At 44.7% G+C, this 25,604-nt stretch overlaps 1 protein-coding gene across 1 annotated transcript in view; it reads right to left on the reverse strand.

Annotated features, from left to right (window-relative positions):
* Window positions 1-25,604, reverse strand: part of UTP11 (UTP11 small subunit processome component) — a 162,795-nt gene that overhangs the window by 134,972 nt on the left and 2,219 nt on the right. The window contains exon 2 of the mRNA XM_086958732.1: window positions 13,795-13,856. Coding sequence (XP_086814858.1) covers window positions 13,795-13,856 — 62 coding nt within the window. The remainder of the gene's footprint in view (window positions 1-13,794; window positions 13,857-25,604) is intronic.

Below are 25,604 nucleotides of genomic sequence, written 5' to 3' on the forward strand. Positions count from 1 at the left end.
GTTACGCCCATGCATTCCTGGCCGTAGCTCTTCGGATTAGGAGATCAAGAGCAGGAGGCAGGTCTTTTACTTTCAACGCCGCCAAGCTGTGGAACTCACTCCCTCTACACTTAAGATCTAATCCTAATCTGTCATCTTTCCACAAGCACCTCAAAACCTTTCTCTTCATTAAACAAGACTAACTCTTAAGCTGTTGTATCACGAGGCACTATCCTTTTTTCTCTCAGCGTTTGGACGCCCCAGGGCAGCAGTCGCGCTTAAAAAAACTTATTTTCATTTCATTATTGCTGTTGCATTATTATTTGCAATCACAATAGCTCAAACTTTCAATAATGCGAGACCTATTGCATTGCAAATGCTTGTTACTGAAGCGCTCACAAGACTTGGCTTACTTATAGTAATTTCAACAGAAGCTGAAAATATGCCATCCTGAAACCATCCTTTATATTATAGTTATTTTGCAGGTGCCCGGAGAAGTGAGGTGCTTTAAAATTGCGCAAAAATAAAAAAAAAGTGTAACAATGTATGGAAATCTCAAAGAGATAGGCATAAATATGGTTATCGATGGATGAATAAAAGTAGACAAATCAGGACACTGATCTGCAATTTATAAAAATCATTGCTACTACCATGTGGAGAGGTGTGGTGGAGCGGCTAGGGCAGCTGACTTTGGAGCACTGGGTTCACGGTTTGATCTCCGGCAGCAGCTCAGCTTAGCACCCTGTGACTCTGGGCAATAGCTCACTTAATTTCCACGACGACCCACAGCGCCTTGAGACCCGCAACGGCGAATAGTTCGCGCTTTACAAATACAGATTTACATTTACATTTTTACCACCTGTACAAATTTATTTATATAATTTATTTATTTATAACATTTGTAGAGCGCGTTGTTACCGAACGGTGTCCTGGCGCTGTAGTGATAGCTCCCCTAGCCTAAGCCTACTGTTTAGTTTGTGAACAGCCACGTTTTCAGACTTCTACGAAAGGTCATCAGGTTAGTAGTCTGTGGAAGGGCCACCGGGAGGGCATTCCAAGCTCGGATGAAGCTTCTGCCCTGCCCCCCAGCACACTTTTCTAATGCGTGGGGTCTTGACAAGCCCAAGACCCGCTGACCTGAGAAGCCTACCTGGTCTATACCACTGAAAGTGCTGTCTAAGGAATGGCGGGCCAATTCCGTGGACTGCCTTAAAGACTGTACACAGGGCCTTGAAGTATAATCGCTTCCGCACTGGCAGCCAGTGTAGCTTCACCAGTTCATGGGAGATGGAAGCGAACTTTGGTAGGCCTGTGAAGACGGGCTGCTGCATTCTGCAGTATCTGTAGCCTGTTGAGCACTCCTTGTTGGGCCTCGAGGAGTAGGCTATTACAATAGTCGAGTCGTGAGATCACAAGGGCCGTCACCACAGTTTTTTTACATTCCTCTGGTAGGAAAGGGAGGATCTTCTGAATGGTTTTCAATGTCCAGTGGATGGAGGAGGATAAAGCATTTACTTGGGGTCTGAAAGAGAGCTTGTCAGCCATTACGACGCCTAGGTTCTTAACCTTAGTAACAGGAATGGGGGGTGTCCCCATCTCCTCGGGCCACCATTTCGGACTCCAGAAGTTGACTGTGGAGCCGAAAAGTAGCACTCGGTTTTAGCCGAAATCAGCTTCAGGCAGTTCCTGGCCATCCAGGTACCAACTGCTACCATACATTCCTGGAACTTGCAGGCCACGTCATCCTCTCTCCCTGGGAGCAGAGACACCACAATCTGTGTGTCGTCTGCATAAGATGTCAGTTCGAACCCGTAGGAGCGAATAACCGGAGCGAGGGAGGAGACATAGATATTGAAAAGGGTGGGGCTTACCGAGGAGCCCTGGGGGACCCCACAAGGTGGTAGAAATGGTTTTGATTCAAATTCCCCCAGTGCCACCACCTGGACCCTGTTGGTAAGGAAGGCTCTCAAAATGCTGAGGGCCCTCCCCTGTACCCCGCAGTCCTCCAGACGCTCCACTAAGATGGTATGGTGAACCGTATCGAAGGCCGCAGACAAGTCCAACAGGACCAGGGCCGCACGACCCCCTGCGTCCATCACTTTCCTGATTTCCTCCGTTGATTTGATCAAAGCGGATTCGGTGCTATGGCCTGCTCTGAACCAGTGTTGCGAAATATCAAGACCTTGTGTAGCTCCTAGGAATGCACTGAGCTGGATGTTCATGGCTCTTTCTATGAGTTTGGCCGGAAGTGGTAATCTGGCAATAGGCCGATAGTTATTGGGATCTGCGATATCCAAGTTAGTTTTTTTTAGTAGAGGGATAATAGAGGGCAATTTCCAGCTGGATGGAAAGTCCCCGGTCTCAAATAACTGATTGAATAGCTTGGCTAGAATGGCGGCTATAGGGGCCGCTGCCTGCTTCGCCACCGTTGCCGGACAGGGATCATGAGGCGAGCCGGATTTTATGGTAAGCAGATGTTTCTTGATCTCTTCTGCGCTGACTGGAGCGAAGGAGAGTAGTTTGGTCTCCTGTGAATTTGCTGTGGAGTTCCTGGACGTAGCCTCTTGCAGGCTATGTCTAACATGTACTTCCAGGGACGGAAAGATGTTCTGAACCTTGCTCATAAAAAACTGTGCTAGGTTCTCACAAAGTTCCAGGCTAGGGGGCGTGGACATTGGCTTAGGAGTCGCCAGGCTCGCAACAGTGTGGAATAATTCCTTGGGCGAGCTCTTAGCCCCGAGGATACGGTCAGTAAAGTACATTTGTTTGGCCTTTCTGATCATCTCCTTATAGGTTCCCTGACTTAGTCTAAATTTATTTTTATCCACCTCACTATAATTGGAGCGCCATGCCCGTTCTAGCTTTTTGCACTCAAGCTTAAACTCTCTGACCTCCTCTGAGAACCAGGGGGCCGACGGGTGGTCCGAGTGGGGCGGCACCTTTTTGGTGGAGCCATGGTTGTGCAAGCCTAGTCAATCCAATTGGCATAGGTAGCTTCTGCATTGTCCGCCCCTGCCGGCAGGGGACCATGGACGATACCAGCAACTCCTCTAGAGATGTTCCATCAATCTTGTTCCAGGCTCTACAAGTCCTGGCTTCTTTCCTGTCCTTTCTAGCCCTAAAAGGTGGAGAGGCTGATATGCTAAACTAGACCACAGCGTGGTCAGTCCAGATAACAAATAATATGCATGTACATTTAAGACAGAACATGTATGTGCTTAAGGCAGTATACATTTTATAACTGAGTCGATGCGACACTAAATAGGCAAAACATGCTAATTTAAAGTGAATAAAAGAATGCACTTTCTCAAACTGTGCAATAACTTCTCAACGCCAGGACTAACGTACCCGAGCAGCCATTCAGAGTTCGAGAGTGGCGAGGCGTGGAAGGACAGATCATAGAGGTCACAGTAGAGAGAAGACATACAAAAAACTGCTGACAAAGTGGGAACAGCAGAAATGAACAACATTCCCAATCCAGTGGTCTCTATCCTCACCTCTACAACTGCACCATCCGCTGTCACACCCCCACATACACAACCCACCCCTATCCTCTCGGACACGCACCGGAACTCCAATAGCCTTTCTTTAATTCATCCTCCTGCTCAACTGAGCTCTAGTCCCATTTCCCCTCCTCTGAACTCCTCGATTGGGAACATTATGAAGATGGCACCCTGCACCCAACCTCTCCTCTCTCCTACTCCTAACCCCATGGACCTCACAGACTCTCCCCTCTACCCCTGATAATCGAAACCCTCCCTCAAAATGTTCCTCTACCACCTACCCTGTCCCTGTTCCCCCGACTCTTACTTCCCCCCTGTCAAACGTAATTTCCAATCCTGTGGTCTCTCTCCCCCCTCCCACCACAGCATTCTCCCCCCCCCCCCCCTCCAAGGTCGCACTCCCACATTCACAACCTGCCTCCACCGTCAATCTCGCCGACTTTGCCCGGAACCCTGACGCCCGTCCCAGAATTTCTCTCCCTCCTCACTTAAACACCAACCCCACCTCTCCTACTCCGAACTCCTCGAATAGGAACATTACAATACCGACCCCTAGCATACAACCTCCGCTCTCTCCAAGTCCCATGGACTCCATACAAGCCCGCACCCCTGCTCAACCTCCCTCCTTAGACCCCAGTCATCCTCGACCCCTGCCTAAAACCTTAAACTTCCGCAGCTCTATAGCACAGTAACTGAACAGAATGAAGTTGAAAATTAACTCCCTCGCTGCTGATTTCCTTCACCTACAACAGGACCTTCTCAACAGGGCCAAGCCACCGTGCGCCCTCCCACCGAGATGTTGTGATCCCTCTTCACTCAATACATCTCACTTAGCCCCATAGAGCACCCCTCAACCCTCCAGCCCATCATCGAGCCAGGCCCCAAGTCCCAGCAGTGATAGCCAACTCTTTTCGGTACAGTAACCGATGGAACGCTACGACCCTAACCTCGCATTAGACCAGATGTCAGCCCCTGTCCACATCCCTGTTATTATCAGCACTAAAAGAATCGCAAATTCTATCCACTCACCTAGACCCCCTGCTCAATACACCTCTATCCACCTAACTTCCCCCATCATTGAGGCTCCCGTCCTCTCTCTTGCATGCTCCTAAATTGCAGGTCAGCTGTATAACAAGCTACTGACATTGCTGAAGCTCTTCTCGCCGAAGAAATTGATATTGCCTTCCTTGCAGAATCCTGGCTCAATGCCCACTCCACCCCCATTCTTTACATTCTCACCCCTCCAGGGTACAACCTCATGAGACAAGACAGGCCAATCAAAATTGGGGGGGGGGGGGGGGGGGGGGGGGACTAGCCATCATTCATAGAGAAGGATTACAGATTACCAAACTCAATCCTGCAGAATACCTATCTTTTAAATACCTAGGCGTCGGAACTCACCACCAAGGGCACCCCACCCATCAAATTCCACACCATCTACCATCCTCCTGGAGAGCGTAACCTCTTCCCCGAAGAACCAACAGACCTAATAACACGATTCTCCCTGTCAAACACCAAAGACGTGTTCTTGGATGACCTCAATATCCACTGGAACGACCCAGAAGACTCCAATGTCCTGAACCTCTCCAACCTTATGGAAATACATAACCTCAAGCAACTCTGCAATAAACCAACTCACGTCAAAGGTGCAAGACTACACGCGATCACAACAAACAACGATCTGCTCTCCTTGAGACGGATTACTCCCATAGACTGGTCTGACCACCACCTCATTCTGTGCAAGATTGACACACGGGCCAGCCCCCAACCTAGTTGTGTTGCCAAACCTAAATTCTTAACCAGAAACATCAAAGGAATACCTCTATCCGAACTTGAAGCCAAGATTCATCTCCTTCTCCAACTCCATCCCTGATCATGGACAGGTGACTACCTCACTTCTCACTTCAACTCTAGAATGACAGATGACCACATTCTTCCTCACGAGGCCTTCTTACAAGTCACTGGTGCCCCCCCTAGATTGTACCTCCTGCATGCCGCAGTCACACACTACATACAACACCGATGGGCACCTCAACGCCTACAACCCCCACAGCATGAACTAGTACAACCAACTGTATCTCATGGGTTCGGGAGGACACCTGGTCAGATGGCTGTATACAGGGGTCAGGACACATGCTGCAGTCTCACTCACCTCGCTTATGCACACTTGGGCGCAGGACACAGGCCAGGAGCTGTCGGAGAAGGACTGGGCCACGATATTAGAACACCCTAGATGGGTTTCACGTAATGTCCGGTTCAGATTTATTCAGGGGATGGTTCGACACAGGGCATACCTGACCCCTATGCGAATACATAAAATGTTTCCGGACTCTCCCCGCGAATGCCCGCGATGCAGTGAGGAGCAAGCTGGGTTCCTTCATATGTTGTGGCTATGCCCGCGACTTCAAGTGTATTGGGTAGGGAAATGCCGAACACTGCGAATGGTCACGACCCTGCCAGTGCCGGAGGAGGCGTTGTACTGTCTGCTGGGGCTGCGTAGACGACCTAAGACACTGAAAGCCCAAGTGAAACTCCTAGACCTGGCATTGTTGTTGGCCCTCAGGACGATAACAATGAGATGAAAGTCCCCTAGACCACCCAGGATACACGTTTGGCAGGCAGAAGTGATCAAGTGGGGGAGGGCGGAGGGGGCAACACTTAAGAGGGAGGAAACACGTGGTCTCCGAAGATTCCCCATATCCCAAGAATGGGAGACTGTGCTCATCACACTGGAGAGCGAGGACCTAACCCAGGCAGCTGGTACCGGACTGGGAGACTAGTCAGGAGAGGCCACAATAATGGTAGTGAGAGAGAGACGATGCACCCCAGATACTCTCACGACATAACCAATATCACCCCAAGATGTAGCACACGCTGACGCCTACAGTAGCCGGAATAGCCAATTCACATCTAGATAGTTGGAATGGTTGAACCGCCAGGGGATGGGAAGCTCAAGACAGCAAGTGGGTGGGGGGTGGGGGGTGGGTTACGGAAAGTTTGGACGCTCTTATGTAGGTCCTCACGATGCAGATGCTTCGGGGCCTAGTAGAAAGAATTGTGTTAATAGTACTGTTACCATCCCCCAAAAGTCTCACTGTAACAGGATAAGGGGATATGCACGGGTGAAAATACAAAACACCAGCTGGTGGATCGACATAGTAAATGTGATGTACAATTTTGAATAATATAGCTGCGAATAAAGATTTTAAAAAAAAAAACTCTAGAATGACAGAGGTCCTAGACCAAGTAGCTCCTCTCAAACTCAAACAACTGAGTACCACCAAATCTAATCACTAGTTTAACGTGGAGCTGAATGATGAATGGCACCAACTCAGACAAACGGAAAGATCCTGGAGACAAAACCCCTCGGCCTTGCACCTAACACATCTTAGATCTGCTTGACGGTCACACAAAAAACACATTTACAGTCAAAATGCATCTTTTTTCCGCCGCCAACTCGATCAGGCAAAAAACAGACCACGAGAACTCTTCAACATCGTTAAACACCAAACTAACTGCACTCCCTCAAGAAATCGAAGCCACCAATAAGCGATGTGAAGAAATTGCCACCTTCTTCACCAATGAAGTCTCTAAAATTGATTAATCCTTCGTACAAAGTGCCAACCCCCTTCCCCCTTAACCTACCCCCCTTCAACCTCCCTGGTCCACTCGGAAAGAGCTCTTAACAAGGACAATCAGATCTACCTCTAGCTAAAAAACAATGCGCATTGGTCTGACTTTGATCTAACGTCGGCAAACGAGGTCTTTAAGATAATTGCCAATCTAAAACCTTCCTCTCACACCATGGACCCCCTCCCTTCCACTATCATAAAAGAACTCAACCACACCATTTCCCCTTTCTGGACAAAAATCATCAACGCCTCTCTCTCCTCAGGCTGTGTCTCAGACTCCCTCCACACCCATTCTCAAGAAACCTGGAGCGGACCCTAATGATCTGAACAACCTCAGACCTATCTCTAACCTCCCATTCCTTGCAAAAACATTGGAGAAATGTGTCCTCCTCCAACTCAATAATCACATTGATAAGTTCAACCTCCTTGATGCCTTTCAATCAGGTTTCAGAAAAGGCTGTAGCACGGAAACAGCTATGCTCAACGCCGCCAACGACATTCACAAGGCCCTAGACGAAGGTGATGCCACCCTTCTCAGCCTTATTGACCTATCTGCGGCATTCAACACAGTAAACCATCCAGTCCTTTTGGAGACCCTGTTGAAACGGTCCGGCATTAATGGCACAGTACTAAAATGGTTCACCTCCTTCCTTCAACACCGCTCGCAACAAATTAAAATTAACTCCTGTCTCTCAAAGCCAACTAAAGTCACACTTGGGGTCCCACAAGGCTCAATCCTCTCCCTGGCCCTCTTCAATCTCTTCATGGAGCCCCTCACAATCATATTGAAAAAAGCCGGAGTGAATTACCACCTTTACGTGGATGATACCCAAATCTATTTCAGGATCAAGTCTCCCAACAACATCCAACTCCTCGATAAGAGGCCCTGTTGGTTATGTGGCCTCGTAAATTTGCTTTATAAGCCTCCCATACTATATCTAGCTGAGCAGAATTTATGTTGGTGTCCATGAAGAATTTTGTTTCTTGGTTGAGGAGGTCAGTTTCCTCTTCCTCTAAAAGAATAGTGCGGTCACAAGATGTATGATAGGATGGCTGAACTAATTGCAAGGAAAAAAATATAGCGGAATGATCTGATAAATGCGAGGGCAAGTACACTAAATCCTTCAGGGGATCTCTTAATGAATAACTGAAAAGAGAGTAATCAATTCTAGACTGATGATTGTATTTATGATTGTGACATGATACACCAAGTGCGTTGCCTGCTCTCTCCCTCCATGGATCTGCCAATCCAAGCGTTGACATGATCCCCCCAAGCGCCTGCCTGGATTTCTTATAAGTTAATGCCCTTGAGTTGGAGGATTTGTCTAAGTTTGGGTTAAGTACTAAATTAAAATCTCCCATCCAATAGATATAGTATGGGAGGCTTATAAAGCAAATTTACGAGGCCACATAACCAACAGGGCCTCTTATCGAGGGAAATTATATAGGGCAAAGATCGCCAATATTGAACAGGAAATCGCTCTCCTTGACCAACGTATTGGTTCCGGAAATGGGACTAATGAAGAGCAGGAACAACGAAAGGACTTAAAGGAGAAGCTAGATAGTATCCTCCAAGAGAGGGTCGCATTGAGATGGGCAGCAAGCAAGCTTTCAAACTTTGAATATGGTGAATCCGCGGGCAAGGTCTTGCCCGGAAAATCAAATCTGACCAGGCCAAAAAACACATCAAGCATATTAGCGTAGAGGGGGAGACCCACGAAAGATCCTCTACCAGAGACATCGGAGAAGCATTTATCGAGTTTTTTCAGCAAATTTATAAGGAGGAGATCTCGGACGACCCGATGTCTAAGCTTAGATGGTTAGAGAAGATAACTCTTCCCACTCTCACCCCGGAACAAAGTGACCGGCTTGATAGACCAATTTCAGAGGAAAAGGTGAGCGAAGCTATTAAAAAGGTGAAGCGGGGTAAGGCAGCGGGCCCTGATGGTCTTCCCGGTGAATTATTATTTCGGGTCTTGGCACCCGAAATAGTCTCAGTACTTACTAGACTTTTTAATGACATCTTAGCCAACGGCGCTACCCCACCTAAATCATGGGGGGAGGCAACTATCGTCCTGATCCCGAAATCCGGGAAAGATCGGGCCAAATGTGGCTCTTATAGGCCAATTTCGCTTTTAAAATAGCGATTATAAGCTCTTTACGGCTGTGTTGGCGACTTGGTTGGGATGCGACGTTGGCGCAATAATCCATACGGACCAGAAGGGCTTCATTAGAGGTAGACAGCTTTCAGACCTTACGTATGACCTAATTGGGGCAGTGGACATTGCCTCAACTTTCTACCTTCCCTTGGCCATTATGACCCTCGACGCAACAAAAGCGTTCGACCGAGTAAATTGGGCATATTTAGCTGAGGTCATGAAAAAATTTGCAATTGGGCCCAACTTTCGGAGATTTATTGGTCTGTTGTATGCCAATCCCAGTGCGAGCATTTTGGTTAATGGTTCATGTACCCAGCCCTTTCAGATTAGTAGGGGAACAAGACAGGGGTGCCCCCTGTCCCCCCTACTTTTTAATATGTATATTGAACCACTTGCACAATCCTTCAGGGATGATCCAAGAATCTCCTCATTCGAATTTGGCGGTTGGGAAAGAAGGGTAGGGCTTTACGCCGATGATATAGTAATTTACACCAGTGATCCAGCAAATGCCTTCCCGATTGTGGTTGAAAAGGCCAAAGAATTTGGAAACATATCGGGCTATGACATCAACGCTGAGAAGACTGAACTCGTGACGTGGAACATTGCTAATCCAGGCGTTGTGGTGACACCCTCAATCCGCTACCTCGGAGTTAAAATCACGAGAGACATCGACACCCTAGCAAAGGCTAATTTAGATCTGGTCTTCAGAGAATGTAGGGCCCTATTGAAATCCTGGGCGGGTCTTCGATTATCAATTTTTGGGAAAGTCAACATCGTAAAAATGTCTATCCTTCCAAAACTGACTTTTATTTTTAATTCTATCCCCTTGGCTTTTGACTCCAAGCAACTTCTTAAGTGCCAGCAAGAAATCAATTCTTTCATTTGGGGCAATAAGGCTACTAGGTTGGCCTGGAAAAAATTAAGGAGGAGGAGGGAAAAAGGTGGGCTGGCCCTCAGTATTACTCTTGGGCTTCCAGCTTTCTCACTCAAGAATGCTCCTGAAGTCACCAGATTTCTCTTCAAATGGGAGATTGTGTAAGGCAGTGCTGGTGGGGGCAAACCTCCCGCTAGACGGGTTTCTATTTAAGTTTGGAGACCGAAAGTTTTTTAAAAAGGTGAGGCTTAAGACTCTTTTTACACTATTGAAGTCATGGCTGCAAATTAAACGTAGAGTGGGGCTGGCATATTTTTCCAACTATGCTCAGATATGGGACTCTCCTGGGCTCCCATTGTGTCTGCAAGACTCCCTGGCAGCCCCCCTAATTGAAGCTGGGTTCTCAAGATGGGGTGAACTGATATCTGGAGGTATCTTGATAGAGTGGGAGGAGCTTAGGGAGAAAGTAGGGCCAACTTTGTCAAGATTCAAGTACATACAAATTAGTAGTTGGGCCAGAGAATTAATTAGGAAAAATCCTAATATTGGAAGACTCAGCCCCCTAGAACAGCACCTAGTCGAAAAACAGACAGGAGGTAAGGAGGTGGCTTTTTGGTACTGGTCCATATTGGAAGAGATAGATGGGGATTTCAATCTCCCAATGGAGCTATGGGGAAGTGAAATTGTCTCATTAGACGAGGACCTGTGGATAAAATCCTTCTCCCTTTTGTATAAACTAGTTAAACCCACCTGGTTGAGACGAAACCATCTGTTTACTCTACACCGGGCATATCTCTCCCCCTTACGTCTATCTAAATATCAGGACGGGAAATGCTGTAATAAATGCCAACTACCAGCAGCCTCAGATACACATATGTTTTGGGAATGCCCTCACATATCCGCTTATTGGAAAGAGATTAAAGTCACTCTAGATTCAATTCTCAAGACCAACATTCCTCTAATGCCATCATTTGTCATCTTTGGGTTAGATCAGAATATCATTGGGGCAGCGCGGTCTTTTCTATTCTATGCCATCCTGTTGGCAAGACGGCAGATATGTATACATTGGGTGGATACCATCCCCCCCACACACTCCGCTTGGCTAACCTCACTCTATGAAACATCCAAGATAGATTTGAAAAGATCTTGTACAATCCAGAGCCTCACATTTTGGAAACTTTTGATAGACTGGAAGTGAAGCTTTTTTCGGCTCGTTGGGGTTTTTTTTTTCCCCCCCAAAGATCCGATGATTATGCCCATCTACTCCATGGCTTAGTATTGTGGTCTGCCCCGACTCCGCTATTTACCTACTGGCCAAACAGGCATGAAGTTGCCTAGAGGAGCGTCAACAAGGTGCATTGTAGCTCCCACCAACTCGTAATAAGTTCTGCCTAGCTTGTGAAGCAGCTCAATTACCAGGGCCTTGCTCCCAATGGCAGTGAGGTGGTCGGGTTGTCTTCTTTGCATCTAGGGAACGTGTGTCGGGCAGATAAGGATTTAAATTTTTTTTTTTTTTTTTTTTAAAACATCCAACCCCTCAATACTACCCTAACCGAGATACAAACTTGGTTCTATGTGAACCACTTAAAGCTCAACCCAGACAAAACGGAACTAATCCTATTCTCTCCAAAAAGTAACCATCGTCCAATCCAAGAGTGGCTCAAGAATCTGGTTATCCTAAACTGCCCCCTTACCTTATCCGACTCAGTCAAGTCTCTGGGCATCACTGTTGACAAGAACTTATCAATGGAGGCTCACATCAAAAACTCAGCAATAAGTGCTCTCTTCTCTCTTAAACACCTCAAGAAACTGAAACCTTTTCTACCCCACAATGACTTCAAGACAGTAGTCCAATCCTTAGTTCTCTCTAAAATCGACTACGGAAACGCCACCCTTACAGGTACTCCAAAGGCCCACCTAGCCCCTCTAAGAGCAGTGCTGAACATGTCCGCTCGATTCGTATCTGGAGTCAAAAGATTTGATCACATCACTCCAGCTCTCAACTGCCTCAATTGGCTTCCCATGGAAGGGAGATGTATCTATAAATTGGCCTGCATCACACTAAAACCCTTCACTCTCCTGACCCCAACTGCTAACTGAGCAGAGCAGGTCAAGCCAAAACACTAAGAAGCTCCAACTCACTCCTCCTTATTCCTCCGAAATTGAAAAAGAAAACCACCCAATACCGATCGTTTTCTGGCAACGCTCCCAGGATATGGAACACTGTCCCTGGAGTCCTCAGATGCAACCCCTCCTTCCCCTGTTTGAAAAGGGACCTGAAACTCCATCTCCTAAACAAACACTATCATGACCAACGTCAACCAACCTAGTCATCTTTATCAGAGTTGTCTCCTCTCTCTCTGGACTCTCAAGAATATTGGGTGACCGGACCATGTCACTCTCGCCTTTTCTTTTATTGCTCTCTCCCCCTCCGCTCCACTGCATATTTACTTCCCATGCTGTATGATTACTTCCTCATAGCTGCAAATTCTGTCCCAGCATGTAAATAAGCTACCATCTGTCTGTTACGCCACCTTGCCCTTCATTATCACAAAGTTTCTTTGAAAAAGCTCCAGTTTTGTCAAGAGAAGGTGACCTATTTAGGTCATCTCCTATCGAAGGAGGGAAGGCAGCTCACCACTGAAACTGTAACAATTATCAATGCCATGACGGCCCCACAAACACAAAAGCAGGTACGAGCTTTCATTGGCTTAACCTCGTACTGTAGACAGTGGATCTCAAATTTGTCGGCCATGGTACACCCCTCCTTGCCCTCACCACTAAGGACGTATCAGATAGTTCCTTTCCATGGACTACAGAACATGCACAAGCCTTCCAAGATTTGAAGAGAGCCCTGTGTACTGCCCCAGTCCTCGGTACTCCTGACTAACAAACAATTTTTTCTTTTTGTACACGAAACGGACGGCTGCGCATGCGCTGTCTTGACCCAGATTTTCGGAGGTCACCAACAACCATGTGCCTATTTTTCAGCCACCTTAGATCCTGTTGCAAGGGCTCCCCCAGGATGTCTACGAGCGACCGCTGCGGCCACCCTCATGGTCCATCAGAGCGCAGGAATCGTCATGAGCCCCCCCCCCCCCCCTGACTCTAATGGTCCCCCATTCGGTAGATACTCTCCTCAATAACACCAAGACACAGTACCTCACTAGCGCACGACTCACAGGGTACGAACTGACACTCTTTGCCAGCCACATTAACATCAAACAATGCACTGTACTAAACCCACCACATTACTCCCACTGGATACTCAGGATGCCCACTTAGACCCACATGACTGCATATTAAGGACAGAGTAGGAGACGAAGGGACGGGTTGACTTACAGGATACCCAGATAGCAGAACCAGAAGGTACACTGTATGTGGACGGATCATGTCTTAGAGGGTCAGATGGTAACACCTCAGCGCCTACGCCCTCACGACATTATGGAAAATAGTAGAAACAGCCCAGATTCCACAGTGCTCTGCTCAAGCAGGATAATTAGTGGCCCTCACTCCGAAACCCAAGCAAGCAGATATAATCTGCTCTTTTTTAGCACAGAATTGTATTTGACCATATGGGAAGAGGGTCGTATAAAATAACTGCAACCCATTTACATAAGCAGTTTGGCAACACATTTTTAACTCACTCTGCACGAAGTTTATAATCCTTCTTTTTCTCCAAAAGACCAACATTTTTCCGAAAAGCAGGCTGAAACATAAAAATACAATAAGTTAGCAAACGAAACTGCAGCAGCTTTTACATAGAAATCAACAATTAAGAATAATATTGGAAATGCTCAAGGGCAGTAAAACATTTTTACATAGGCAGCTTAATCTTCTGAAAATGTAAAATTCATATTTTCTAGGTGACAGACATTACACAGAAGAATGTTTAAAATACTGCAGAAGCCCATCCCTTTAAAGGTATGAAACCCCCAGGTGTGTTATTTTGTTTGTACACGTACTAAAATAGGAACCTGGAGGGTGGCAGCTAGAGTTTGAAATCAAAAGCAGAGCTGAGTATTGCACATTTTGAATTTAAACTGAATGTTTTGGTTTGAAAACACTACACTAATACATGGTCTTTGTAAAGCAATCAACAGAAAATATATTTACTGTAAATCGTTTCCTTGAAAACCAGTGAATCAAATATTGGGTGAAGGTTAAAATTACCAAGCATTGGCAAAGCCAATAGATCTCCCCTACACGAGATCTATTTGCTTTGTCAATGCTTTTTAGCCATGCTGATCAGCTGCTGTGCAACATGGCTGAAAGTAAAAGAAAAAGAGCATTAGGACGTGTTCAACACTGGCCGAGTCACAGCGCTATTGTATTCTTTACTTTCAACTATGCTGCATAGCAGCCGTGCTGCTTTAAAAAATAAATGGCAAAAATATATTGACAAAGCCAATAGATCTCACATAGGAGAGATTTATTGGTTGTGTCAATGCTTAGTATAGAAAGCGCCATGACACAACCAGTGCTGGCCTCGTCATAGCACTTTTGTCTGGCGGGAAGGGGCAAGCAAAAATAAGAGGAGGCGGTCCAGAGAGGTGATCAGGGGAACGAATGCAAGCAATGACAGGAGAAGGGAGCATGGGCAAGCAACAACGGAAGGGAAAGATGCAAGGGGACGGGGAAGGAATGCCCTGAAGAGGGGTGGGGGGAGAATGGCAAGAGCAACAACGCAGAAGGAGGTAATAGTGATTAGCAAGCAATGGCAAGGAGGCAACAATGTTGGAGGCTGATGGAACTATGCAAACAACTACGAGGGGTGTTTGGAACACGTCAAGCAACAATGCATGAGGGTGGAGCGGGATAGGGCAAGCAACTATGGCAGGACAATATTGCTGTGCGATGCACAGACCCTGAGGAACATGGGGCGTACAGATGGTGGGGTAAACAGATTTTCTTTGAGGAGCTTTGGACAAATGGATACAGGCACAATTTTGGGGTCTTTGCTCGGACAGTGTGGGGAACTTGGGCTGACTTATTCCTCTACACAATGAAGCTGGCACCTTTCACAAGCTCCACTACCAAAGTGCCTAGAGCCAGTGCTTATGTAAAGTGCTCCAATGTCCTTGGGCAGTATTCACACTATATAAAACTGCAATATATATCTGGAGTTCAAAATGCACGACTGGGCCTTGTTTTAACAGAAAACGGATATAAGGCCTTAACCCCTACTCTGCTTGCAGAAGTGATTACGGTCTTGAGGGGGGTGTTATAATAAAATACTTTTGGTTGTCTAAACCCATGATGTGGAGCGATAACCCCACTCCACTTGCAGTGCTGTACCAAAAAACTCATAAGTGCTGCATGTTGTACACTCCATCACACATGATCCTCGTGGCTTTCAGTGTCTTATGCGCTCTTGTCATCCAGCTACTATGAAAATTGCAGTTTTCTCTTTTGTCCGAGGCCTCGAGGTAGAGTATTTTAAGTTCACTGTATTAATGGTCGGGCTCTAAGCGCCTTGTATGTAAACAAAGTGTCATGCAAGAAACAGCACATATGCTGTATGAGGCAAGACCTAAAAATCTGCTAAAAACTTTCACATGTTTGCTAAAAAGATCATGATATTAGTTTTGTGTTTGGTTTCCACTGGTAGCTATCACTTCCCTTACACAAGAGTAGTTAAAGGACGGGTGCTAAACAGATTGCACAGAAGTGCACGGTGCTCCCACTGCCTCATATGGGTTCCAGAGACCTAAAGGAGGTGGTTCAGTACACGGCACTAGCAGACTGGGAATTCCTCTCCAGTTTGGCAGCACCACAGAGGAGGTGTCGCTAGCATCTACAGCGGATTGAGAGAGGTTGGACTGCAGACCAAGCACCCTCTGGAGGGCCTTCCAACCACTCCCAATCGGACAGGCTGTCAAAACCTGGAGTCCTTCCGCTCAGCTGACCTATCTAGTTCTTTGAATTTACTTATTTGCATTTTTACTAAGTGAATACATGAGGTTTTGACTAAGTCTTGGTGGTGAACTCCGCTTGCGGATTCTGCAGAGTTTTCCGCACTCCGCGTTACGCTTTGTTCCTTGTTGGTGATCGTCAACATCAAGTTGGCGAGCTCGAACCTCCTGGCGAGATTTTTCCTCGGTCGCGATCGTCAACGTCAAGTTGGCGAGCATGGTAAATCAACTTCCCTGCGAGATTTCTGAACGCGGGCAGTCGGATTTCTCATTACGAGTGGTCGCGTATGCTCGCGACCGGTCGCCTTGAAAAACCATCCTTTCTTGTTGAGAAAGCTGCCGCTCAAGTAAAAAAAAAAAACTCGAGCGCCAGAAAGTAAGAAGCACCTGCTTGCGCTGTGCATGGTACCGTTCACGATGAATGCACAGTGAGAACAAACACCCGGCACTGAAAATCACTGTGAACTGCATTTATCTATCGCACTCCACTGCTTGCGAACTCCGCGTAGCGCAGCAGGGTTTTTTTGCACTCCGCGAATCCGCCCAGGCTTAGTTTTGACGCAAGATAGAAACACATAGTTTGAATTCACTCAGTACAACTACCTAAACCCAGCAAAGATAGTAAAAATGTATACCGGTGCCTCTCACCAATCTCCTAGATATACTGAATTCAATGCGGACTTCTTTCATACAGTGTGGGCTGTATACAGACCACAATACAGGATCGACATATTAGTCCCTATTACATCAATTTTAACAAGCAGGCAGTTGGAAGTTACCCCTTTAGTATGCCTTTTTGGCCAAATGCATAGACCGAAGAATGCGCAAGCCACTTATAAATGAATACACCTGTCCTTGGTACTGGGTAAGCGAAATATAGCCAAGAAATGGAAAGAAAATAGAGCACTCAACATTGGGTCATGGCTGAGGATGTAAAGGAATGGTGGAAAGTAGATACAACTGTGCTTGCAACACAACAGAAGCAACAGGGTGGGGGAAACATTGCTCAATGACTGGGATCAATCATTACAGCTGTAACCTTGAAAACAGAAGAACGAAGAAGAAGAGGGAGAGTATGTAACAGTCGACCTCGAAGCTGGGGAACCGGGTTCGAGTCTCGGCAACGAGGCTAAACATCCTGTGAATCTGGGCAAATCACTTATCTGCCCGTGCCTAACAAAAATGAATGTGTCCTTCTGTAACGAAACTGGTGCTATGTAAAGCGCTCTGATACCCGATGTCTCGGGTTTAGTTTGCGCTATATAAAACAAAAAAAACAGGGGGGGGGGGGGGGCAATGATATCAAAATTAGTAACGACAATGTGCAAAATAAAAATAAATATGGGTCCCCCCAGCTTCCCTCAGGTCAAAATAGCCTTGCAGTGAAATCTTAAGGGAAAGAACACAAAGTAAGGAAGTTCGAGGGTGCCACATATGGAAAAATCTACAGTAAACTAACTGAAATAAATAACTGGAACTGGACAAGCATGAAAATCTCCCACAGCATAAAAGTAAAGGAATAAAAACATATTAGACTGAAGAATGTGGGTCAGATGTTGTTTAACAGGGTTATTGTTGGTAATATATTAGGATATATGCGATGGAAATGCAATCCAACATTTTGAATGTAGCAATGTACAAATCAAGAAAAAATGTAACAAAATTACAAAAAAATGTATTTTACAGTTTTCTTTCCTTTCACTAAAAAACTGCTTTCTACCAATACATTTCGAGAACTCATCTAGATACATTTGAATTTCCTGATGAGATTAGAGAACGGGGTACCTCTCAGATTAACAAAGTAAAAGCCCAGAGGGACACTGAACCAAAAATGGAAACAGACATGAGTTTTAACCTTTAAACCCTTACTTGCGAGGATCCATTGCCCCTTCGTGTGGGTGCCCATATCTTAAACCTCAACCCATAAACTACCTAATCAGTAACCAGATAAAACAAGACTCCTGGAGTATGTCACATGAGGGTCTTTCCATCACTAGTACCCTCTATCTGTGGTTTCAAACCTAGGTTCCTTCATCAGGCGATGAAAGTATGCACCCACTAACCTGAGACCTAAAACCTGCAGGTCCTTCTGATACCATAACTGGAGACCCAGCTTGTGTGACGTTCAACTGCATCTCAATCAAGATCATGACAGCCAATCCCAAGAGCTCTCCTTTCAACCAACTAATACGTTACCCGCTGACATAGGGCTCTACATTTACTGATCCTTGTTCCACTCACTCTGGGAATTTATATTTTAAGCCATACCCAATTGAGAAAGTTCTCTTGCCACAATAGCTGTAGGTCACGTCACCTCTGACCTTCGTAATCCTCATTTTGTGATCCGCTCTTCCTTCATTATTTGCCTGGGATCTCAAGTGAGCGAGGGGTCGTTATTTCTCACTGACTGAAAACCGTTAACACATAATGATACCTTACCACCATCCGTGGCATCCATACACCATTTTTTCCATAAATTCTCTGCCTTTACAAGGTGATCTTGACCCAGAGGAACCTCGCTTGAATTAACATAAGAGGATATTAAAAATGTGTTCCTCCTTAATTAAGCCTTAATAGTATACCTAAGGTTTAAGAATTTCTGTTTACTTGTCTGAAATCATAAAATCTAATTTTGTGCTGTAGTTTTGATCTATTTTACCTTCCAGATTATGATTTCGCATTAGTGTAAAGCAGAGTTTCCCAACCTGTGGGTCACGAAAGAGCTGCCTTGACATTTTGTAATTATCTTGTCACATTTGCAGTACTACATTGAAAGAGGTCAAATGTCCGGCTATGTCTTCTGGCAAATTGCTGCTTATTCTTTTAAAACGCAGTAGGGTGTTTACTTTTCTTTCTCTGTCTGTAAAGCAAAGTTAGAGGAGCTTTTAAAGTGAACTATGTGAAAACCTTGCTTGGGTACAGGGAGTGTGAAGACAAAACAAAATGTAAATACCTGTAAATGATCTGCACACATTTCAAAATATATCAGTAGTTAGGAAGGACAAATGAAGGACATGTTTTGTATTTCTGAAGTGTAATGGAAAGACATTAATAGGCTTAATTTTCCTTGATGAACAAATGAGAATATTCAATGAAACCTGATGTCCACACATTATCAGTTGTGTGCAATATATTTTATTAACCCCTTCGCTGCGGCGGCTATTCCGCCGCAGCGCTAAGGGGGCGGGGGGGCAGCGCGACGCGCCCATGCTGGTGACGGAACCGCTCCGTCACCAGCCGCGGTCGCGCTGTGCTCATGAAGGAGCGGTTCCGTCACGGCCCCGCCCGCTTAATGGAACGCTCAGCGCAGGCTCGGAATCCGCGCCGAGCGGGCCGTGACGGAACCGCTCCGTCATCAGCACAGCGCGACCGCGGCTGATGACGGAGCGGTTCCGTCACCAGCAGGGGAGGGGTTAATAAAAATGTATGCCTGTGCAAATTTAGTGAACATGTTCAATGAAAAACAATTTGTTTGTAAAGAACAGTGAGCTACCGCACAAAGCCATAGTAATATATTGGCAACAGGGTGCTCCAAAATGCACCACTAGCTACGTACTACACCCATACCACTGTACTGCTGAATACATGTGCTAGCTACACTTTGTGTAAAGCTTGGATTTTTCACAACTCAAATGACTTAAGTGATATAAAACAGATGTCAGCACCCACAGTTTAAAGGGGTTTTCAGCATGACAGGTTCAAAAGGTACTGAACTATGTCCCCAAGTTCAGTTTTAAAACGCACCCTTGCAAGTATTCCCAAGCAAAAATCGATATGAACTTTCCAGTATTATTTGTTGTTTTGTTTTTATTTCTCAAAGCCATTTAAAAAGAGACCGAACTCTCTATATTTGATCATAGACACCATCCTTCTTGTGTATGGCTTTCACACATAAATTGAGAAATATCAATGTGGCCAATTCGGCAAAGCTGCTGACTTTGGATCTCGGGAACCAGGTTTGAATTTTCTCATCGGCTCTGGGCAAACGACTCCTAAAATGAAATGAAGCTCACCTTATGCAAGTATCTGGTGCTCGTGTAAAGTGCTCCACTGTCCTTGGGCAGTGTTCATTCTATATAAAACTGAAATATATTCTTGGGAGTCCAAAATGCATGCATGGGCTTGCTTTAACACAAAATGGATATGAGGCCTTAACTCCAACTCTGCTTGCAGAAGGTTTTTTTTTCAAAATTTGCTGAAAAACGCAGCTATCAACACCAAGATATTTCAAAAGCCAGACTTCCATTCTGAAAAGTGTTCAAGCTCCAGTGCAGTGGACCAGGAAGTGGCATTTACAAACAATTGCTGTTATAGTGGAATGTGAACCAATTTTAAAGAGTATGTTTTTTGGATTATTCACAGTATTTTGAAAGCACGCCCACTATTATATTAAAAACTATCTGTCCAGCCTCATCCCCATTAAAGCTAAGAGGGTCGTGAAAGCTTGTCTTTCTAAAATGTGGGTTATGGTTCTAAAAAGTTTAGGAAGCACTGGCGTAGCATTCTGATGTCGACATGGCATAGTCAATTTTATATAACCTCAAATAAATAAATGACCATGCCCCCTGCCAATCTCTATTCTCTCATACTTGCCCTTTTATTTACAAGAGCTTTTCAAAGTTCTCACCATTCTACTCCCTCTTCGAGAATGCACCACTACTTTAAGAGTAACTGTTGTTTGTCCCCAAGTTCAAGTTTATTTATTTTGTTTGATTAATTAAAATCTTACAACAATAGCTACAAATATCATCAAAATTAAAAGTTTTAAAACAAGCAATCATATAGATTTATATCCAAAAACTTGATTATATATAATATATATTGGCACAATCCATTAGTAAGTCAAATAAAAAACAACTTTTTTCCTACAGCACATAAACATTTTACAAATGCAAAATTTATTAATAAGTCTTCAGAATTTAGACATGCTATCAGTGCTTGCCTACATGTCCTTACTCCACGATTATTAAACAGTCTCTTAAGGATGAATTTTCTATCATATTCCAAATCCAGGCAAAGAAACAATAGATTTATAATGTTCTCTTGTCCGGATTTACAGAGCCTGCATAACTTAACATCTTCTGTTCTCTTCCATGGCGGTAAGTGACATAATCCTGGCAAACAACCAAATCTAGCATTGATAAAGATGTATTTATTTTTCTTAGACCATGATGTTTCAAGATATTCTTGAACCTTTTTTCCCTTAAAACCATTTAAGATTGGCCATGCATGATTTCTTTTTACTAACATATCTTTATCCTTTATCAAGGAAAGTTGGTTGGTAAGTTTATTAATTGTTTTTTTGAAGCTTTCTTGTGCGATTGTGTTGTTTGTCCCCAGCATCAGCAGGGAACAGTGACCCTGTTCAAAAAGGCACAACCACTGGCTGTTATCATACTACTCCAAAATACTTTGTTACCCTCCCCAGAAACCGCTGACATTACCACTGGTGATCTTACAACCCGAGGAGTCTCTGCTTCCTTATCTGAGAGCACTTCTCCCGCGATCCTGTGCCTCATAATATGATTACCTGCCCCCATGAACCATCTGCCCTTATCTTCTTTGACTACGTCCCCCAGGCCCTTCAACCCCTTTGACTCACTAGTGCACTTCTGCACCCTTATGTTTCACCCTAGTCACCGTGACTCCTATTCACCCTCGTCACCATGACTCCTCGGATCTTGCTCCAAGACTCCTATTGTCCCTCATGAGGCTTAGGATGGTGCAGGACATAACAGACGGCCACCTGATTCTATTTCATTAGGGACAGTTATTCCACTCTCGAACATTTGGCCTACGACTGACTGCATCCGGTGCATCATTTTAAAGACTATGAAACCCAGGATCAGAAGCGCAACTAGGGGCAAATTTCGGGGAGGGGGCTAAGCAAAAATGTATGGGGTGCTAATTCTTCCAGCAATAGGCAGTGTGGAGATGCAGGGGCTCTAAGAAGCGGTGAAAAAAAAACAAAGCCTCGTTAACATGTAAATGGTCTTTTAAAAGACCTGTAAAGTACTCGGGTGGGGCTGTGTGTGTGCCCGGGAAGCTGTCTCAGCCCAGGCTGCCACACACGATGGGGGGGATGAAGCCCTTTGAGCCAAATGGGCGTTGCGCGCCTGTCCAGTATGCATTTAGGTTGGCCCACCACCACAGGACTTTATGTGGGCCGGGTCGGTGCTAATCACCGACAGTTCTAAAAAGCAGGTGCTGGGATGGGTCGCTATCGGGCTCTCCATTTTTGCCCTCACATACAGGGCAAAAAAAAATCTTAACTCTACAGCTGTGATGGAGCAAGGTCTTGTCAAAAAGAGACTTGCTCTGAGCAATATTCTCATGTAACTACTAACCTCGTACTAAAAGTTGTGTTGTGAAAATAACATGCATTTACACAACATATTAGTAAGAACGAAGCTTGCCTATGTGTTTTACTAATCAGTAACTTGACAGTGATGCTAAGATGGCCACTAACTGAAATTCTTTAGTGCGCATATGCCTACTGCATCTATGTAGTATGACGTATCTATTGCTTGGAAGGAACTTTATGCACTTTCGCAGTAGCTAAAAAGATGGCCGCTTGAGACTCACATGCTTGCCACCTGCTTGCTGAAAAACTTATTTCCAGCTAGTCTACTAATGCGGGAAGAGTAACACTAAGTAAATGGGATTAGAGTAGAGATAGGTGGTATACAGTGAAGCCATTTATTTTTGATTTGAGCATTTGTCTTTTTGACTCTTTTAATAGTGCTTATAATGGTCCTGCAGTTGTGAACCAGAGTCTATTCCCTCTCGTTCTGCTACGCATGCGTGGTGCAACCTAGCTGGAAGACGGCATGTCACATCGGCCAAGGCTGCAAACTGTTACTTTCATGGGAACCGGAACAACAGTCCACTGAAATGCCTGAGAACTACTGTTTTTTTTTTCTATATGTGACAATTACATTGTGAATTCAGGTGGGAATAAAGACTGATGTATAAAACTTAAGGGGTGGGATTTTAAACACAGAACTGAAGAAAAAAAAATCGGAAATAAGCATGGTGTGATGATCACCTCTGCTTGCCTGTCCAATCAGAGTAAGGAGTTTCATAAATTTGAAACATTAATGGGTGGTATGAGCATACAGAGAGGTATAATTGAGGTAGCATTAGTTAGCTAGCTAGTCTAGAGACCGGTATGCTGTCCGAGAGCATAGAGAAGTCCCAGACTGAGATGCTGAAGAAGAATCGAATTACTGAACTAATTATCTTAAGCAGAAGAAAATCGCGGCAGAATCTCGAGGAGGAAGAGATTGTCAGACAGGGGTGCTACGCAAGCGTCGGGGATGGAGAGGTCGCCTGTCCTGTCCTGATTCCTGTCCTAATTCCTGTCCTGAAGCCTTTGTTCACCAGACCTTTCCTGGGGGACCCTTATCAATTCCTAGGCCTGGGAGTTGGTTTTCACACCATTCTAGGTAATAATATCTACATCTATGTATGCACTTATGTGCTTTTCTCTCTGTCCTCTCCCTTTCATGTGAAGTCATTGGAGTGTATGATTGAACGTATCCTAATTATTTGAATTTCCTTCCTGTAAGAGACGGAGTTTTATCTGTACTGTGTAAGTGGTTCACAAGAATTTAATGTGAGATAAAAATGTTACAGACATCCTGACTCTGTGATCATTTCTAATGTGTAAGTATATTAAAATCTTATGTCTATTTCACCATCAACTAGTGCCAACTAATGGTCCATTGACCAGAGGAAAGAACTTTTGATCAGTGAAAAGATTGTTTAGGGACTAGAGATAACTAATCTTGAGAATTATAAAAACATAACCCCAGCAGTTATTGTCAGCATGTTATGAATTAATTTATGGGCCCAGGTGAGTTTGTGGTGTTAGATTACCTGTTGCTGATAACCCGCTGGTTCAGCTGTACAACCCTTCACTGCCTTTCAGGTAACTTCAAAGAGACTCGTTATAGTTTTTTCAGTCCCATCATTACAAAACTGAAGCATTTTCAACATTATATGCAACAAAGCCATATGCTTCTTTATTTAATGCAACTAACAACCATTCACAAAGCCAATAAGCCTGGTTTGTTGTTGGTGTAATGCAGCGGTCTTCAAACTGCGGGGCGCGCTCCCCTGGGGGGTCATGGATGTGCTGCCAGGGGGGGCGCAAATAGGTTTACAATTCCATGTAAATGAAGATAGCCTGGGAGCGTGAAAGGCGCGACTCTTGGCTGTCTTCATTTACATGAAGCAGAAAAACACCATAAAAAAGTGGCAGTGAGTGTGAAGGTCAAAGGCAGGGATACAAAGAAAACAAAATACATTTTATAGTTTTCTGTTCACCTACGAAAAACGGCGTATAAAAACATGCACACACCTCGATGAAAATTCACCAATTAATTGTCAATTAAGCCTACAGGGAGCAGTGTAGTGCCGTGGTCAGAAGGCAACGCCGTAAACCTGTAGACCAGAGGAAGGGAATGGAAAGTTTGCAGAGAAACTGAAACCCAATCCCATTTAAACAGTGGAAGTGTTTAGCAAGTCGGAAAGTGAGGTGGGTGATATTAACAGAAACTTTCTGTTTAAAGTGCCAGTGGTTGTGGAACGCTATCAAAGGGAAAAGTACTTGTCTTTTTTTTGACAAAAGTAAATTTCTTGTTCCCGAAAGGCTGACGATGACATTTAAGACCATTGTTTGATGCTGAATGGCGTTAAGCAAACACAGGCATTTTCAACTTATGGTGAACAAGACCTTATGTCAATGATAATGTCAGAAGTGGATCGGGATCACAAGGATAAAGATGGCTTCCTGTACATGACCTATGCATCACAGGAGATGTTTGGCTGCAATCTGACCAGTGACTAGCGGAAACAGACAGACTGCCACTCACTAATACTGAATGTCTAACATTAAAGCAGGTTTTATCCAATGAACACCTTTGAGGATTGTGAACACTTGCTTCTAAACAAAAATATTTTATATGTCTTGTAAGCTATTACTGACATGAGTTTGAATCAAGTCTTTGAGAACTACTTGTTGGAGGGTCAACAAGCAGGGATTTTTCTTTTTTGTGTAAAATAAACTTTAGACGAATACAACCTCACAGGACTTACTGCTTTGCATTTTGAAGCTGGTGAAAATAAGATGCTCTTAACATATCCGATTTTATTTTAAAGTGTGGAGATTTCAGGCAGGAGAGTGGTAAACTGAAGGCATTTGTCATCTAACATGCTCTTTGGTGCATTACAGACATTATGGTCACTTGTCCTGCACACAATTAGTGCACCACCACAGTGACCATCATAAAAAGATGTTGAGGTTATGCAGGTAGAGACATGTGGTTTGTCATCGAAAAGGCATCTTAGTAGCTGCGACTCTGTACACTACATTTTGTAAAATATAATATCTAATTTATGTTCTATTTTTAAAGATGTAATTATATTTGTAAAAAGACACACACACCTCAAAGAAAAAACAAAAGCAAATTAAACTAATTGAAAGGAAATATACTCTTCTACCTTATGAAATCTCAGTTAGCTAATGTGATCACTGC

Source organism: Lissotriton vulgaris, chromosome 2_1 (genome assembly GCF_964263255.1).
Source record: "Lissotriton vulgaris chromosome 2_1, aLisVul1.2, whole genome shotgun sequence".
Classification (NCBI taxonomy): Eukaryota; Metazoa; Chordata; class Amphibia; order Caudata; family Salamandridae; genus Lissotriton; species Lissotriton vulgaris.